The sequence below is a fragment of the Alnus glutinosa genome, chromosome 3, assembly GCF_958979055.1.
Source record: "Alnus glutinosa chromosome 3, dhAlnGlut1.1, whole genome shotgun sequence".
Classification (NCBI taxonomy): domain Eukaryota; kingdom Viridiplantae; phylum Streptophyta; class Magnoliopsida; order Fagales; family Betulaceae; genus Alnus; species Alnus glutinosa.
The window spans coordinates 16,800,619-16,818,408 of NC_084888.1; the positions used below are offsets into that span (position 1 = coordinate 16,800,619).

Genomic DNA, 17,790 nt, shown 5'->3' on the forward strand with positions numbered 1-17,790 from the left:
AGCTCTTAGTGTGAATAGTAAATAGATTCTTCTGCCTATTCACTTTATTCACACTACAAAGAGTTTTTTATTATTTTATCTTTCCCTTTCATTCTTTCTCTTCCTCTCTCTCTCTCTCTCCCTATTTCTTTCACACTTTTTTCCACACAAAACTATTTCTTTTACACTTTTTCCCACACAAAATAATATTTAAATGCAAGTAGAGAGTAAAATAGAGATTCTGTTGAAGAGAGTTGTTGGGGATAAAATTAACCCCGAGGACACGTGGATCCTAATCAGGAAACATCTCGGTGTTATATCTCGGAGTTACATCTCGGACATTTGTTACGTCCTAGCAAAAGAAGATCGTCTAGGTATAATGACGTCTCGGTCTTATCAAACCCGGCGACGGTATGAAATCCCGAGATCTCCTAGTCTGATCGGAGCGAACATATCTCGAATATTTATGCCTCGGAGATCTGATAGAAGCCACGAGACTATTCGGGAAGTTGAATTACAGCCCGATATACAGAGACTGTCTAGGTATGATAACACCTCGGATAAGACGGCCTCGATATGATAACACATCGGATCTTCCACAACCCTGTTACGGTGCGGCAATATTCCGAGATCTCCTAATCCTTTCGGAGCGAACATGTCTCGGATATTATCACCTCGGGGGTTGGTCGAAGTGTATTACAATTGTCTTAGAATGAGATAAGGCCAGTATCCCGCAAGATCAGGGATAAGCCTTTATCTCATTATTCCCATTATTCCCATTAATAATGGGATAAGAACACTAGTAACGTGGAAATTAAGACTAAAGAGATACGAATGCAATTCAATTTGGACTCTACAGCCTTATTCAAATTCCTTGAAGATAAGGTTAAGGTTCAATCAGACTATGACTCGAACTCCTAGTTCAACTAGGATTTAAGAGTTCCGGTAGGACTGCAACTACCAGCCTATAAATAAGACCATCACACCAGGTATTATACAGATGATCTCTGAGCTTTTGAGATCACAGATACTTTCCAAGAAATTGATTTGCACTGACTTAGGCATCGGAGTGGGCGTAGTCGACACCCTCGACTAGTTGTTTGTTATTTTATAGGTATCAAGGTTGTGCGTTTGCAGGAAGCAGCGAATCAACTGGAGATACATCACCATACCGGAAACTGTACCAACAAGAGTATAGAAAAAACGGTATTTAAAATAGAGAGTTGTACTTTTTTAATAGCTACTTTGACTATTATTACTAGAGATGCTTTATTTACACTAGAAGAAAATTCTAGTGGTAGAGCCCTCTCTCTTTTCCACCACATATTTTTTTCATTGTTATTTTTTAAATCTTTTGTCAAGCTAAGACAACAGTTTATACATACGAAAGGAAAATATTTTATTTGTCTTAGATGACGTTTATACAAATGGAAAAAATTTTGTTAATTTTTTGAATGGTAGATAGATGAAGATATCAAATTGATAAACTTGTAGCGTATATTTATCAAATTTTTCACGTTTTTAGAACTTAGTTTTTTTTTAAAAAAAAAAAAAAAAAAAAAAGAAAAAAGAAAAAAAGAGAGAGAGAAATCACACGTATCAAAAAATAAAAAAGAAAAAAAGAGAGAGAAATCACACGTATCAATTATGTTTTTAACCCAACATTATAAACCCCAATATTTATTGAAAATTTATGTTGTCCTTAATTGTAATCAAGTATCCAATAGTAGTTATGATCTACATACTAAATTCTTATGTCATTGGACTGATGTATTAGTGTCTATCAATTTTTATTTTTATTTTTATTTTTATTTTTATTTTTATTTTTTATTTTTTTATTTTTTTAAAACATGGATTGATAGCACTGCCATACCCTAGTGAGATAGAACGTAATGAGAATGTAGTATATAACATTACTAATCCAATAGATCATTGGACAAGAGACACTTTGGCTTAGAGTGATGTTATTTTTCACACCTATTTATCATACTAATTTTATACTGGTTGACATGCAAGTATTTTTTTTTCTTAACAAATTCTTTAATTTATTAATAATATGATACGTCATTTAAAATACGTAATATCAATCAATATAAAATAAATGTAATAAATAAGTGTGAATTGTTAGTCTCATTGAATTTTTTATTTTTTATTTTTTAAGGGGCTTCGTGTAGGACATGTATCATTTAGGGTCTATTTGGGTTTGTGATTTCAAAAAATGCATTTTGAAAAAGTAATTTTTAAAAACGCAGTTAAGCGTTAGCAAAATCGTAGTTTGTCCTTTAAAATCGCATGTTAGACTTTAAAATTCTGCGTTTTCAAAAAAACAGTACCTTGCCTGCTATTTGAATTTCTGCGTTTTCAAATCACAATTTTTTAAAAACGCAATTCCCAAACAGTTCATTAAGGGTCAATTTGGATATACGATTTCAAAAAGTGTGATTTTAAAATAATGATTTTAAAATGTATGATTTGAAAAAGTGATTTTAAAAAAAAACAGTTAAATGTTTAGCAAAATCGCAGTTTGACATTTAAAATCGTAGGTTAGTCTTTAAAATTAAATGTTTTCAAAAAAGCACCCATTTGCCTACAATTTGAAAATGTAGTTTTTGCGTTTTCAAATCGTAATTTTTTTAAAAAACACAATTCTCAAACGGTTCAAAATCGCACTTTTTATCTATAAAATCGCAATTTCAAACGTACTTTTATTTTGTACCGTATCATATTGTAGCATTGTGGAAAGAAAAAGTATACAATAATTAAATGTCTTTCATTTATTAGCTCACCCTGCTCTGCTCTTTATGGTGAGGTTATTGCTACTCTTTTGGCTGCTCGTTTGGCAAGTTCGTTAGGGTTATCTTCTTTTATCTTAATGTCACATTGACGCTTCAACATCCAGCAATTACTATAAATTAGAGAATTGCTTCTACCATCTTCAACATTCTATCCACTATCCCACCAATAGCTAGTTGTAAAACTAGTCATATTAACCGAAGTGCAACCTTCTGTGTCCATCATGTGGCAACTAGAATTCATTCAGGCTGTATTCCCATAATTTTTCCTTTATCCTAATATTTTCCTCTTTGTATTAGAAAAGACACCCCCTCCACTTTCTTTGTTCCACATGTTTGTTTTCTTCTTTTCGTTTTTTTGTCTGCAATGTACTTAAAAAAAAAACAAAAAAAAAAATTATTGTCAGTAATTTTATACTCGGAAGTCATGGATGGACCCAAGGAGACCAAGTAAAAGGACAAAAAAAAAATAAATCAGGATCCATAGGTGCACATGGCCGAAGGTAGGTTTCACAATAAATTAAAATGATATGCTAATTTAACCGGAATAAAAAATCGATTTTTGCTAATGATATTAACAAATTAACAATTTAAATACTAAAATTGTTTTTACTTTTATGTAACATTTCAAACTAAAGTAAAAAATATCTCTTAAAACATATTACCAAACACACGTAATTTGGGACAATGCATTATTACTTATACTATACTTAGCCAACATATATTTAGATATAAAATGAAAGATGAAAAAAATAAAAATAAAAAATAAGAGTGTTTGGCCCCCTCAAGTTAAACAAAATCATTTTTTTTTTTTTAAATGTGTTTTAAAAAAACACATAATTTTAAAAGACCGAACAACAATTTTATCAAACTTCAAACTATTTTTTTTAAGAATCGCGTTTTCATTTACTGAGTTTTGAAATCGTTATCTTTTAAACCGTAAATTTTGAAACTGTTAAACCTAAGTACTCGTTTGGTTTAACAATTTCAAAACAGGTTGTTGGAAAAAAATAGTGATTTCAAAAGGCAGTTAAGTATTTGGTAAAATTACGATTCAATATTTAAAATCTTGTGTTTTAAAAAATGCACTATCTTCTTCTTCTTCTTCTTCTTTTTTTCTTTTTTTGAAGAAAATATCACTGATATTTTATTGCATAACCAAGCTTACAACTAGAGCCCAAAAAGCCCTAAATAACCAGACTGTTGCTCTGAGTTCAATACAGAAAAAGAAAATCAGGGATAATATTAAAACAAATTCGATCACTGCCGTGCATGACATCCTCCTTCACCAACCTATGAGCTGCCTTATTGGCCTCCCGCTTTGTATGACAACATTGACAACTATCAAAACAATGAAGAACCACATCAATATCATGCATAATTTGCCCATACCTGCTCCAATTATCATCCATACTATTAAGAGCCGTTACCACAATCAAAGAATCTCCATCTAGAATGATATTTAAAAAACCTCTATTTCTACAAAATTCAACCGCCCTTAAAGCCGCAAGAGACTCCGCTATAATACAATCAGTCAAAAACCTCATTGAATGACAAGCCGCAGCCACCACCATACCATTGGAATCTCTCACAGTGTAACCAAATCTTGCTATTTGAAAATACAAATTTTTTCGCATTTTTAAATTGTCGTTTTTTCAAGTGTACTTTCAAACTAGACACTTTCAATTATTTTGTTTAAAAATGGGCTTTTAATAAGCAAAATTCGAGACCAAAGTCAAAGAATTATCACTTGACTAAATAAAAGTTGAATTATTTAATTACTTATTCGATAAAATAAATTTCATGAGCTATCTCACAACAACCGCACGTTGAAATTCTTAGACAAATACTTTACGCGATGCTGATCTGAAATCCAAACACAGTATAGGGTACCACCAAAAGTAAACCCTAGTCTGCTTCATTGTTACTTGAAAGTGAGGGCAGCGACAAACATTTAATGTAGTATCACAATTTGGACCATCTAATTACCATGAAAGCCACGCGACTGGGACGTGTGGGCCAGAATTTGGAAATATGGGCCATGGCCATATGGGTGTGGGTTTCATAACTTTTTTTTAGGAATAATAATTGTTAGGGATAAAATCAACCCTAGAGACATGTGGATTCAAAGACATCTCGGAGTTATGTCTAGGACATTTGTTCTGCCCAGCAAAGAAAGATCGTCTAGGTATAACGACGTCTCGGTCTTCACATTCCAGGCTACGGTATATCTCGGGATCTCCAAGTCTGAACGGAGCAAACATATCTCGGGTATTTGTGTCTCAGAGTAATAACGCTTCGGGGTAATAGCGCCTCGGGGTAATAACGCCTCGGTGTAATATCGATTCAGCGCGACAACATCTCGGCCTTACACAACCCTGTTATGGTGTGGCGATACCCCGAGATCTCCAAGTCGAAGCATATCTCGGGTATCATCACCTCGGAAGTTGGCTGAAGTGTGCCGTAGTTGTCTTAGAATGCGATGAGGATAGAATCCCAGAAGATCAGGGATAAACCACAATTCCATAATTAATGGAATAAGATAGTTATTGATACGGAATCAAGTTTAAAGAGGTACAAACGCAATCAACTTCGGACTCTACAATCCCATTCGAATTCCCTGAAGATATGGTTAAAGTTCAACTAAGCTAGGACTCCAACTCCTAATCCAACTAGGTGTCAAGAATTCTGGTAAGATTGCAAATCTCGTAAGACTGCAAGTCTAGCCTATAAATACGACAGCCGCACCAGGTATGAAAGGACGGATTCTCTAAGCTCTTGAGATTAAGATTGAGAATACTCTGCAGAAAATTGATTTAAACTGACTTAGGCATCGGAGTGGGCGTAGTCGGCACCCCCGACGAGCTGTTTGTTCTTTTTGCAGGATTGAGGTAGTAGATCAGACCCCAGCAGCGAATCACCAGGCGACACGTCACCATACCGGAAACTGTACCAACAATAATAATTATTATTATAATAATAATTATTGTTATTGTTATTGTTATTGTTATTATTATCTGTGATTTGGTTGATAAAGTATTATCATATGAAATAAACATGATTTTGTTTTTGTTTTTTTGTTTTTGTTTTTATTTTTTTTGAGTATTTTGGGGTGAAAGTTATTTATTAATATTTTGGCTTTTATGTTAAAAAAGAAAAAAGAAAAAAAAAAGGGTTTATTTAGCAAACGAGCTATAGTATTGAAGAGAATTTAAGAGATGATGCCATAGACTAAGGGGCGTTTGGGTTTGTGATTTAAAAATAGTTATTTTAAAATGTGCGATTTGAAAAAGTGGTTTTTAAAAACGCAGTTAAACGTTTGACAAAATCGCAGTTTGACTTTTAAAATCGCAGGTTAGAGCATTCCTAGCAGCTTCCCTTCACTTCCCATCTATTTTTTCTAAATGTAGGGAACAAAACTACTTTTTGCTTCCCTATAAAAAAAACATGAGAGCTGCTACAAGTACAAAGAGAAGCTTACCAACAAATTTTTACAAACTGACGTGGAGCTTTATATGAGGCTCTGTGACGTCCCACATCGCCTGGGAATGAGAATGTGCTTATATGTATAAATGCACCCTTTATGACACAACGTGTTTTAAAGCCGTGATGACAATGAACCTATTAGAACTCCGCAGTTAAGCGAGCCGCTGCGAGAGCAATCCCAGGATGGGTGACCTCCTGGGAAGTCTGATATGGGGAGCTAAAAGCGGACAGTATTGTGTCACATTGAGGGTGGGTCGTTACAAATGGTATCAGAGCCATTGTTCAGCCTGAGATGGTGGGAGCGTGCACAAGCCCAATGAGGGACGCTAGCGGGGACGCTGGGTCCAAAGAGGGGGTGATTGTGACGTCCCACATCGCCTGGGAATGAGGATGTGCTTATATGTATAAATGCACCATTTATGACACAACGCGTTTTAAAGCTGTGATGGCAATGAACTTATCAGAACTCCGCAGTTAAGCGAGCCGCTGCGAGAGCAAACCCAGGATGGGTGACCTCCTGGGAAGTCTGATATGGGGAGCCAAAAGCGGACAGTATTGTGTCATTGGGGGTGGGTCGTTACAAGGCTCTACTTCAGTTTAATGCAAAAATAGTCAAAAACAAAATTAGATACATAGTGTTGTAAGTTTTAAAGAGTACTCGCAAGCTCACGAATCGTTTGCAATGTAGCGTTATGCAAGTGCGAGGTCGAATCCACAGGGAAATGGTCAGAAGTTAGTATTTTGCTTAATCAACCTCATTCTAACCTAGTTCCAAGAGTTTGAGGGTTAAACATGCACAAAAAATGCTAAGTTAAAGAGGAAGAAATGAAATATGTAAAAAGGGACTAAGGCTAAGGAATTCACCAAACCAAATCAAACAACTCATACTCTTGGTTTTCACTTGAACACCCAAAGAACATTAAACTTAGGGTGTCATTCAAGTTTCTCAACCATAAACCTTAGAACCATTAAATGAATCCAACTTAAAGATAAATCACAAAGAGTACCCATTTGAAATCAAATCATTCATTGTATCCATTCAAAGAATAAATCACAATGGATATCATCTTTCAAACCGATAAAACAATATATCCATTGGTTGAAACACATTAAATGTCATATTTCTACTACCAACCACATTCATTGCAAAAGATAAAGTATTAAATAAATGGAACTTGAACAACATAATGATATAGCATTAAATGTGCAAGTAGTACTATAAGAGTGTGAGTGTCATCAATGAAGAGGTTTCATCCTCAACCTTAGTTGAGAGTTCTAGCCTCCCATGACCAAGAACACCACAAAAACTTGAAGAACAAACATGAAATAGAAGAAAAGCTTTACAAAGACAAATTTCTAAAGAAAAGAGCTACTGAAATAAACTACAAAATGCATGAAATTAAACCTAGCTACTATTATGAGAATCGCCTTCCAACAAGGAGGCATGACTATGGCTTTATAGAAGGAAATTAGGGTTAGAAACCCATGTAAAATGACTCATCTAACTCCCTCTAGGGTTCATCTTTTGCTAGAGACAACCAAGGTCACGAAACCAGCGTGTTCTGCTGCGAAAATAAGAGGGAGAACTGCTTTTTGTCATGGAGAAGTTCCTGATTAAGAGTTCTAGCGCACTTCTGCAACAGTCAGTTCTGAGAAAAATCGATCGATCGAATTAAATTCGATTGATCGACATTGCACCGGCCAACCATAACCCCGACCAGTAGATCCGGCTGGCGAGGACGAAGAAAGGGAATGGCGGCGGTAGGGGTGAGTTTCCGGCATGATCTGGGTTCGGGAAGGACGGTCGGCCAGATCTGGGTTCGAGAAGGCCAGATCTCTGGCCGCCGGCGAGATTTGGTGAGCGTGGGTATTCCGGTAGGAGATCCGGCCGGATCTCAGATCTGACCGAGTGTGAGATCCGACCGGATTTCTCAACCCACGCCGGCCGAGCGTGGGTTTCCGGCTGGATCTTGTCAGAGATTTGGCCGGCCAGTGAGAGGGGAGAGAGAGTGTTGCCGGAAAGAGGGGAGAGAGAGAGAGAGTGTCGGAGAGATGTTGGACTGGTGAAGGAAAGGGTATTTCTGTCTTTGTATAAAATGCCATGTCAGTTTGTAAACATCTCTTTGTAAAAGTGTAAGTACCTCTAGCATTTTCTAAAAAACATCCCACATTAGCTTCCCTTTACCTTTCCCTATATCAATAAAATATTATTTGTTTACTTTTACTTTAATTTTTTATTTTATTATCTCTCACTCTCGCTCTCTCTCGTCTTCTCCGTCACACAAATGCAAAAACTCAAGCCCCCTTTCCCCCTAGAAATGAGCCAAAGCTGGGTTTGACCAAAGGTGAATCAATCCTACGCATCTTGCATCGAATCAATGGCTACAATCTAAGATGACCTCTGTCTCTCCCTTTCCAGTTCTTTGTAGTTGATTCTCAGTCTCTCACGCAAATCAGAATATCCAAGCAAAGTAGCCATGAATCAAATTGCTCTGCTGCTTCTTAACAATAAATGAATATGAATGTGGAAAAGGGAAAAACTTCAGAGAGTTTGGAAATTGGAATGAGAATCCTATGGAACACTCACTCTGCAAACAATTTCAGCCCACACCCACCTCCCAATATGAAACAAACAAAACATCATACTGCCAAAACCTCCTCTCCCTTTTCTATTCAATGGAACAAATGTTACAAATTCGATCTTGGTAATGTGTTTGATTTTGGCCGCTTATTTTTAAGCTTGAGCTTGCTACAAAAGTCCCAGCCTAATGTGAGATGTGAATTGTGACTTGATCCAATTCCTTCTAGCCAGTATACTTTCCCTCCTTCTGATTTCTCCTGTTGCAGAGAGGTGGCCATAGTGGTCTGAGTTTGGACGAAGAACGGACAGCCATGGACGAAGAAGAAGAAGAATGGACGATGAAAAAAAAAAGAATGAAGAAGAAAAGAGTGGGGCTGTATGGAAATGCGTGAGAGGAGAGAGTGTTTTCTTTTAATGATTCAAACAAGCTAAGGATCCCAATGCATTGGGAAATACTATTCAGTTCTTAGGGAACAGATAATTTTAGGGAAGTTACTGTGAGTGGCTTTTTGTGACTTTCTTAAAATTTTTTCTAAAATTTAGGGAACAGACCCCTTTAAGGAAGTTGCTGTAAATGCTTTTACCCTTTAAAATTTTGCGTTTTTAAAAAAATACCTCATTGCTTACGATTTGAAAATGTAATTTTCTGCATTTTCAAATCGCAATTTTTTAAAAACGCAATTTTTAAACAGTTTGTTTTCTGCGATTTAGTTTAAAATCACAATTTTTATCTACGAAATCACAATCTCAAATGCACCTTAAGGACCCATCTTCTCCTCATTTCCGATTAACTAAAGAACCATTAATCCCAATAAAAAAAAAAAAAAAAAAACGAAAAGAGAACCATTAATCAAATAGTGTACTGATAATTTTTTTTTTTTTTTTTTTTTTGTAAGTATGTACTGATAATTTTGGATGCTGAAGAAAGCGAGTGTAATTATTTCCGTTAGAGCATTTTTGGTAATATTATGCATTTTTGTTAATAAACAATATAATCTTTTACTTTACCTATTACTTTTTCAATCCAAACTTGAGTATATTATTTATTATATTCTCTATTTTTGTAAAAATATTGTTATTATTATTATTATTATTATTATTTTTTATCTTTTTTTTAAACCTTCGAAAGAGAAAATAGAAAAATGATTAAAAAAAGAATATAGAAGCTATAGTGCTTGCTTAAAAGTAAAGTAGTTAATCAAAAAGTAAAATGTGTTTAAGGTAAGGAAAAGACAAGTTGTTGGATGTAATTTTTGACTCGTACGAGTAATGCTATTTAATAGGTTTATATATGTTTGTCATATATTTTAGAAAAGTGACAGTAAAAATTGACATTTTAATCAGCAAGAACTTGTAAAAAATAATAATCAATGTCTGACTTTTACTTCCACATTGTTTCAATAATATGATAGTCATATAATAATTTACTAAATAACTTTTTTTTTTTAATTAAATATATGCAATATATAAATTTAAAAAAATCTATCGGAGATGCTCTAAATGCTATTGCATTATTGCTGACGGCGAGATTGGTGAAGGTTGGTACAAGTCATTTTTGCAAAACCACTGGTATTAATTAGAATTGCATTTTCAAACAAAATTAAGTAATTAATGATAAGAGAGTAGGTAAAGGCTATTTTCTATTGACTGATATGTGGGGGGCGCCAATTTGTTGCATCACATTGATATTTTGCACCATCAACTAGGATCTGACCCGACCCCCAATGTATTACTCGAAAACGATCATCATTATTATAGTTTTTTTTTTTTTTTAGATTATTTCTATATTGTCCTATTGGATTATTCATTAAGATTTAAGAAATTTCTTTGAACCTAATTTTTTTTAATTAAACTAACAGCATCTTCCATGTTGTATTAGAGCATTTTCAATAGCTTTATTTATTTTAGTTAGACCAATGTTATTTACTAAAATGTTAAATGGTTGCGAGTCTGATTGTGAGGTCAACTTTTGATTTACTGCTGTGATTTCGTCGTGCACCTTCTTTTCTTTTTCTTTTTTTAATTTCGGGTAAATTTAAAATTTTATAAAATTTTCAAATGTATAAAAGTCATTTCACCCATTTTGCCGTCTGAATTTAACCTATACCCTAACATAAGAGTGATATAACAAAAAATTAAAAGTTCGATACACTAAATTTATATGTTTTTATTATTATTATTATTATTTTTTACTTGGGAGATACATTACAAAAATGATAAAAGTTTAGTGGATTAAGTAATGTTTCCTATTAGTTAAATGTAAAAAATTGAATAGGCCATAGCTCATAACAATATTAAACTCGATTGATAAAGTCTTTTACTTTTGTATTAATTTATTCACCTTACTTCGAGCTTGGTTTTTTACCGCCAAGCTTAGCACTAGCCTACCTCATGTTCAAGCTTTTCTTAAATAAATGAAGAAAAAGAAAATTGTTCGTAAGTTCTTGACATATTGTTTTCTTTGTAACCTTAAGTACTTTGATAAACTCGTCTTTATTTTAGGTCAATCTTGTAGAATAATTTTTTTTTTATTTTTTATTTTTTATGGATCCAACCATTAGACAGACAATTGTTTAAAAATGATCATATGATCAAGAGTTTCATTTGAGAGACAATCAAATAACAATATATGTGCTCATTAACGTTATGAATTCTCTCACTTTGAGTATTGGGATTTAAATAACAATATTATATTTGCTCGTCAACCTTATGGATTCCCTCACAGTGACTATTGTGATTAACAATTTTCCTAAACATTAATGGTGCACGTGATTGATTTGGAATGAATTCTAAACGGATTTTTTTTTTTAAAAAAAAAAAATAAAAAAAAATAAAATTGACAGGTCTCTTCTTTTATTAGGCGAGTTAAGCAGTTATTTAAGGCCTACAGTAGAATAAGACTTACAAATAATAGTAGTATTAAGGTGAAATTAGAATTTTTGGTGTCGGGAGCCAACCTAATTAAGCATGATCAATGGGGGTCTAAGCAAAAAGGATACCTTTTAGGGTAAAGTCTTTCTCCTAAAAAAATCTCCTAAATTCCCAACCATAACAAGAACAATTTTAAGAGCCAAGCCAAATCAATATTACAATAAAAACCCATTTCAAGAAAAGGAAATGTTCATTTGTTTCGCACCCACAACCAAAAACCAAGAAAGCACAATACCAAAAAAATCATAAAAAGGAGAAAAAAAAAAAAAAAAAAAAAAACCAATAGCATTGGGATGTTGGCTGCAAATTCTTATTGCTAAACATTTTTTCTTATGTTATGGCACCAAGAACTTTGCCGACTAAAGCAAATTTGATGAGAAAATAGTGTTAGATTATCCGTTTTGTCCTTTTTGTGGAGTTGATGTGGAAATTACGGGGCACATCCTATGAATTTGTCAGTCAGCCAGAGATGCATGGAAAATGTGTGGCAGAAGATTACAAAACAGCAGTGTGGGGAATGAAATTTTTATTTATTTATTTTTTTTAAATTCAACAGTATAGCCTTTATAGATAGTGTTATTATTATTATATTTTTTGGTAAATATCTACTAGAAAATATGCATCTAGATATTAAAATTAATAAGATTTTACTTAAGATTTGACAGTGTCACAAAAACTTAATAAATCATTTTATATTCAAAAAAAATGAGAAAAATAATATTTAAATAAAAATTTAAAATAAATAGTATTTAATTACTATTAAAATAGAAACCCACTTAAATTTTGTAGTTTTTAGCCTAAAAATCTATAAAGCCAACCCACAATGAAAGGGAAAAAGGGTTTTCCAAGTAATTAAATTTAAACCCCAAGAATTCTCCAATATTATTAGCTAGTTAAAGCTACTCTTGTTCGTTTATTTATAACTGCCAATTAAATTATCCCAAATTGACAGTCCAATCCTCTTATAAGAACACACACACACACACACTTCAAACAGACACAGATCGAAAAAACTGAAAAGCAAAAGACCCAGAAAGCAAATCCCCCATGGCCATGGCCTCCTCTTCTACCAAAGCCATCTTCTCTTCTCCCATGATCACCTCCTCTCCTTCTTCACACCCATCACAAAAGTCACCTTCTCTTCTCTCATTCCTCCACACCACCACCTCCACACCAATCTCCTTTAAACTTTCCCATTCTCGTTCTACTTCCGGCCAGCTGGTTGTCAACAGTGTCCTGAAAACAGTAACATCACCGGAAACCTCGGCCATCAACTACCCAAGCCAAGATCTCAACTATCCAAGACCCACCATCTTGGTCTCCGAGAAGCTCGGAGACGCGGGTCTTGAAGTTTTACGTAGTTTTGGCCACGTGGAATGCTTGTACGGTCTCTCACCCGACGAGCTCTGCTCCAAGATCTCGTCTTGCGACGCGCTGATTGTCAGGAGCGGTACCAAGGTGAGTAGACAGGTGTTCGAGGCCTCCAAAGGGCGGTTGAAGGTGGTGGGCCGTGCCGGCGTGGGCATTGACAACGTGGATCTGCAGGCCGCCACGGAGTTCGGTTGCCTTGTGGTTAATGCACCGACAGCCAACACAGTGGCCGCCGCCGAGCATGGAATTGCTTTGCTCACTGCTATGGCTAGGAATGTCGCTCAGGCCGATGCGTCCATGAAGGCTGGTAAGTTCCTCGCTCGTGTCTTCTTCTTAATTTTACACACACACACACACACACAGGGAGAGAGAGAGAGAGAGAGAGAGAGAGCTGTTTAGTATTTTCAGAATTAATTGCTCATTTCTTGATCAAGTATCTCAGATCTGTTCATATGATAAGAATGTAGAAAATCTAAATTTATGATTATAATTGATATTTTGTAATGGTTGATTTTTGTGGTTGTATTTAACTATTTATGAAATAATTGACCTGCTAAATAAATCCTCGATCTCTTTTTGATCTGAATTATTCATGTGGAATTGGACATACACCGTTTCGGGGTCGAATTTCCGCTTTCGGACTTGACTATCTGTTCAGACTAGACTGTTCCTTTCCAAGTTGAGACGTCACTGGATGCTTTTACCACCACACAAATAACTGGTTTCAATTCCGACAAAGGGCGACAAGATCTGAAATAAATATGATAATAAACAAGAAAAGAAACGAAAAAAAGTTGGAATTTTCTACATGTTGTCAACAAATAACAATGGGTTCTATGAGCTTTTGTATTTTAGGTTAATTACAAGGGAGACCGTACGTTAGTATTATATATGTTCTAAAATAGCTGTCCAATTTTGGAAAAAAAAAAATAAAAAATAATAATATATAGCAATTCATTTCGATTTTACAGGAAAATGGCTACGTTCCAAGTATGTTGGAGTCTCTCTAGTTGGAAAAACGTTGGCAGTTATGGGATTCGGGAAAGTTGGATCTGAAGTGGCGAGGCGTGCGAAGGGGTTGGGTATGAATGTGATTGCGCATGATCCATATGCACCGGCAGACAGAGCCCGTGCTCTAGGTGTGGAATTGGTACCTTTTAATCAAGCCATCTCCACAGCGGATTTTATCTCTCTCCACATGCCACTCACTCCTGCTACTTCTAAGGTCTTCAACGATGAAACTTTTGCCAATATGAAGAAAGGAGTTCGGATCATCAATGTTGCCAGAGGTGGAGTCATAGATGAAGATGCGCTTGTGAGGGCCCTCGATAGTGGCATTGTTGCTCAGGTATATTAATTCATTTGATCAGCTAATTAGTTCTTGATGATAATTTTATGCAGCAAATAATGAGTTCTTGGTGTGAAACAGGCTGCTCTTGATGTGTTCACGGAGGAGCCCCCGCCCACAGATAGCAAGCTAGTGCAGTGTGAGAACGTCATTGTCACCCCTCACCTTGGAGCAAGCACAAAGGAAGCACAGGCATGCTTCTATTCTAAAGCATTTCTACATCATCCATAGATATACTCTCTTCATTCTTCCTTTCTTAATAAGTTCCTTAATTTACATTTGCTAACCCATTAGGAAGGTGTAGCTATTGAAATAGCGGAGGCTGTTGTAGGGGCGTTGAAAGGGGAACTCTCTGCAACTGCCGTCAATGCTCCCATGGTCCCTCCTGAGGTAGTAAACAATGATATTTATGTTGAGTAAATGCTATTTAATAGATTGTTATACCACTACAATACAATTGAATGATGTGGTAATAAAAGTCAATACCGGTTAAAAAAAAAAAAAAAAAAAAAAGAACTCTCATTTTCAATGTCACGTCATTCCAGTCTAAAAAAAGTTATATTATAATCATATTCTCAACATGAGATTGGGCTCGTGTTCTCAGGTTGTGTCAGAGTTGTCACCTTACGTTGTGCTAGCCGAGAAGCTAGGCAGGCTAGCTGTACAGCTAGTGGCCGGAGGCAGTGGAATCAAATCTGTAAGGGTTGTCTATAAAACTCCTCGTGACCCAGATGACCTGGACACAAGACTTCTCAGGGCCATGATCACAAAAGGCATAATCGAACCGATATCAGACTCATTTGTTAACCTGGTGAATGCGGATTTTACTGCAAAACAAAAAGGCCTCCGCATAAGTGAGGAAAGGATAGCTGTTGACTCGTCGCCGGAGTTACCTGTTGACTCAATTCAGGTGCAAATATCGGATGTGGAGTCTAAATTTGCAAGTGCTGTTTCAGATATTAACGGAGATATAAGCATTGAGGGGAAAGTGAAATTCGGAGTACCCCACCTGACATGTGTGGGATCCTTTCCCGTGGACGTGAGCCTGGAAGGAAACCTGATTTTGTGCAGGCAGGTGGATCAACCGGGCATGATTGGGCAGGTTGGAAACATACTGGCTGAGCAGAATGTGAACGTGAGCTTTATGAGTGTGGGAAGGACCGTCCTGAGGACAAAGGCTATTATGGCGATTGGTGTGGATGAAGAACCAGATAGGGAAACGCTTGGAAAAATAGGGAAGGTGGGGGCCATTGAAGAGTTTGTGTTCCTCAAACTGTAGAAGAGAAATATGTTGAGTACGTTGTGTTGTTTAAGGATGCCCACATAGGTTTTACAGTGGATGAGATGTGAATAATAGTTGGCCGCTTCACAAATAAAGCAGTCAGCACATGAATGCCCGTCCAAGATTGCCTGAATTTGAGTTTAGTCCAGATTTTGTAATGTTCTTCTGTCACCCTGCAATACTAGAAAGCAGGGGTGTTAGTTTCATATATTCTCTGTAGTAAGGTGGAGCATTTCTTCATCCCCTTGAGTGATTTTTGTTGTTGTTGTACTTTATGTTTTTCTTGCTGGTTGTGGTAGCTAGGAGTGGTTTTTTGTGGTAGTGTAATTCTTCTGTGAATTGACATATTATTAAGGCTCAGTTTCATTTGAATGTTTTTCCTCGGAAAATAGATAACAATTTCTGGTATTTGGCGCTTGCAAAAAATTACAATTATATGTATATATTCATTCATATTAACCTATAAAAATTATTTTCTATTCACAACATAAAAATATTAAAAAGAAATTAACCTAAAAATTTGAATTTTAGTGAATTCTTGGCGAAGTCTTAGCTGGGTCTTGGCGGTGTCCCGGCCCAAAGCTCAGCAAGTCCTGGTGAAGTCTCGTCAATGTCTCGGTCGAGTCCTGGCGGTGTCTCAATGGATCCCAACGTTGTACAGGCAGGATTCCGGCAGAGTCCTGATGGAGGTCCGGTGGGGTCTCGGTGGAGGCCCGATGGGGTCTGGTGGTGGTTCAGCGGAGTCTAGCGGTGTTTTGACAGTGGTCCAACGATTTGAGAATGAGAATCTCAAACTCGAAAAATGATTTACGAAATTTAAAAATGGAAATCATTTTCCGAAACTAAAGAAATTTTTTTGGTCAAATTAAAAATATTTTCGGTTTGACTATTATTTTCAGTCACACCAAACACCAGAAAATACAGAGAACATTTTTTTTTAAAAATATTTCACGTTGAAACGAAGAAAGCCTAAATCATTTTTTCTTCTAAGACCGCCACTTATTTTTTCCCCTTAATAATTTAAAATTTTTCAAGGTTTATTTTATTTTATTTTTTTTAATTTAAGCAGGACTATTAAAATGAATAAGGGCAATTTCAAATAAAGACGAGGAATCAAATTGTTTAAGCATAATTTCAAGAAAGGAAAACTTTTTTGAGGATGGTCATAGGTAGGAATTATTAATGTCATAGCACAAACAAATAACTATAACCAATTTTGTAATTTTATAGTTAAAAAGGATTCTACTGTTTGTAATTTTCGGAAGTTAATAACAGGGAAAAAATTGAGTGAATAAAGGTTTAGATATGATACTTTTATTTTATTCTATTTTTTCTTATTTGTCTTTGTTCAGCTAAGTACTTAGAGTTAGAGCATCCCTAATAAGCTTTTCAAAATTTAATCAAATTTTAGCTAAAAAATTTACTTTTGTTATTTTAACTACTAATTTTAACAAACTTCCAACACCAAACTCTCTAAATATTTTTCTATTTTAACTAAATATTAATTTTTTTTTTTTTGATTTTAAGCGACCACTCCTAATAAATAAGGAGAAAGAAAAAGTAAAAAATGAAATAAAAGGAAAGAGGAATTAAAAAAATGATAAAAAAAAAATTGAATAGCTCATAGAATTTGTGAGCCAAACTTAAGGTAAAATTCTGACCGGAGACAAAATAAAAAAAATTATAGAAAGCTTGATAAAATGAGTTTTTTTTCGAAATATTCACTAAAGTTTAATGAAAACTTTAAAATCGAGAGCTTTTGGAGAATGCTGTATGAAGGCCGACAATGACGGAACACAGTAAGATATCCCAAAGGTAAAAGGTTCCACTCTTTTTAGTGGCCGAACATTTGTGGGCGGGAAGGGGTCAAAAAGTACTATGACTTTTTTTTTCCACTGTAAAAGTAGTTATAATTGATTGCCATCTGTCAACTGCTAAGGACAGAATCCAGTTGTAGCCTTCTAGGCCAACGGAAAACATAACTTTGATATTGAAGAAAACGAAGAAGGAAGTATCAAAA

The 17,790-nt window shown here is 35.2% G+C and overlaps 1 protein-coding gene across 1 annotated transcript; it reads left to right on the forward strand.

Moving 5' to 3' along the window:
* The first annotated feature begins 12,745 nt into the window (after positions 1-12,745).
* Positions 12,746-16,178, forward strand: LOC133864412 (D-3-phosphoglycerate dehydrogenase 2, chloroplastic-like). Its single transcript, XM_062300742.1, has 5 exons — positions 12,746-13,447; positions 14,112-14,488; positions 14,570-14,680; positions 14,783-14,878; positions 15,093-16,178. Exons 1-5 carry the CDS (start codon positions 12,817-12,819, stop codon positions 15,765-15,767), a joined length of 1,890 nt encoding a protein of 629 aa, XP_062156726.1. The 5' UTR covers positions 12,746-12,816; the 3' UTR covers positions 15,768-16,178.
* Positions 16,179-17,790: the final 1,612 nt, after the last annotated feature.

Coding starts and splice junctions, on each gene's coding strand:
- LOC133864412 (XM_062300742.1), top strand. CDS start 12,817: ATGGCCATGGCCTCCTCTTCTACCAAAGCCATCTTCTCTTCTCCCATG. Junction 13,448..14,111: donor CGATGCGTCCATGAAGGCTG/GTAAGTTCCTCG, acceptor TCGATTTTACAG/GAAAATGGCTACGTTCCAAG. Junction 14,681..14,782: donor CAAGCACAAAGGAAGCACAG/GCATGCTTCTAT, acceptor CTAACCCATTAG/GAAGGTGTAGCTATTGAAAT.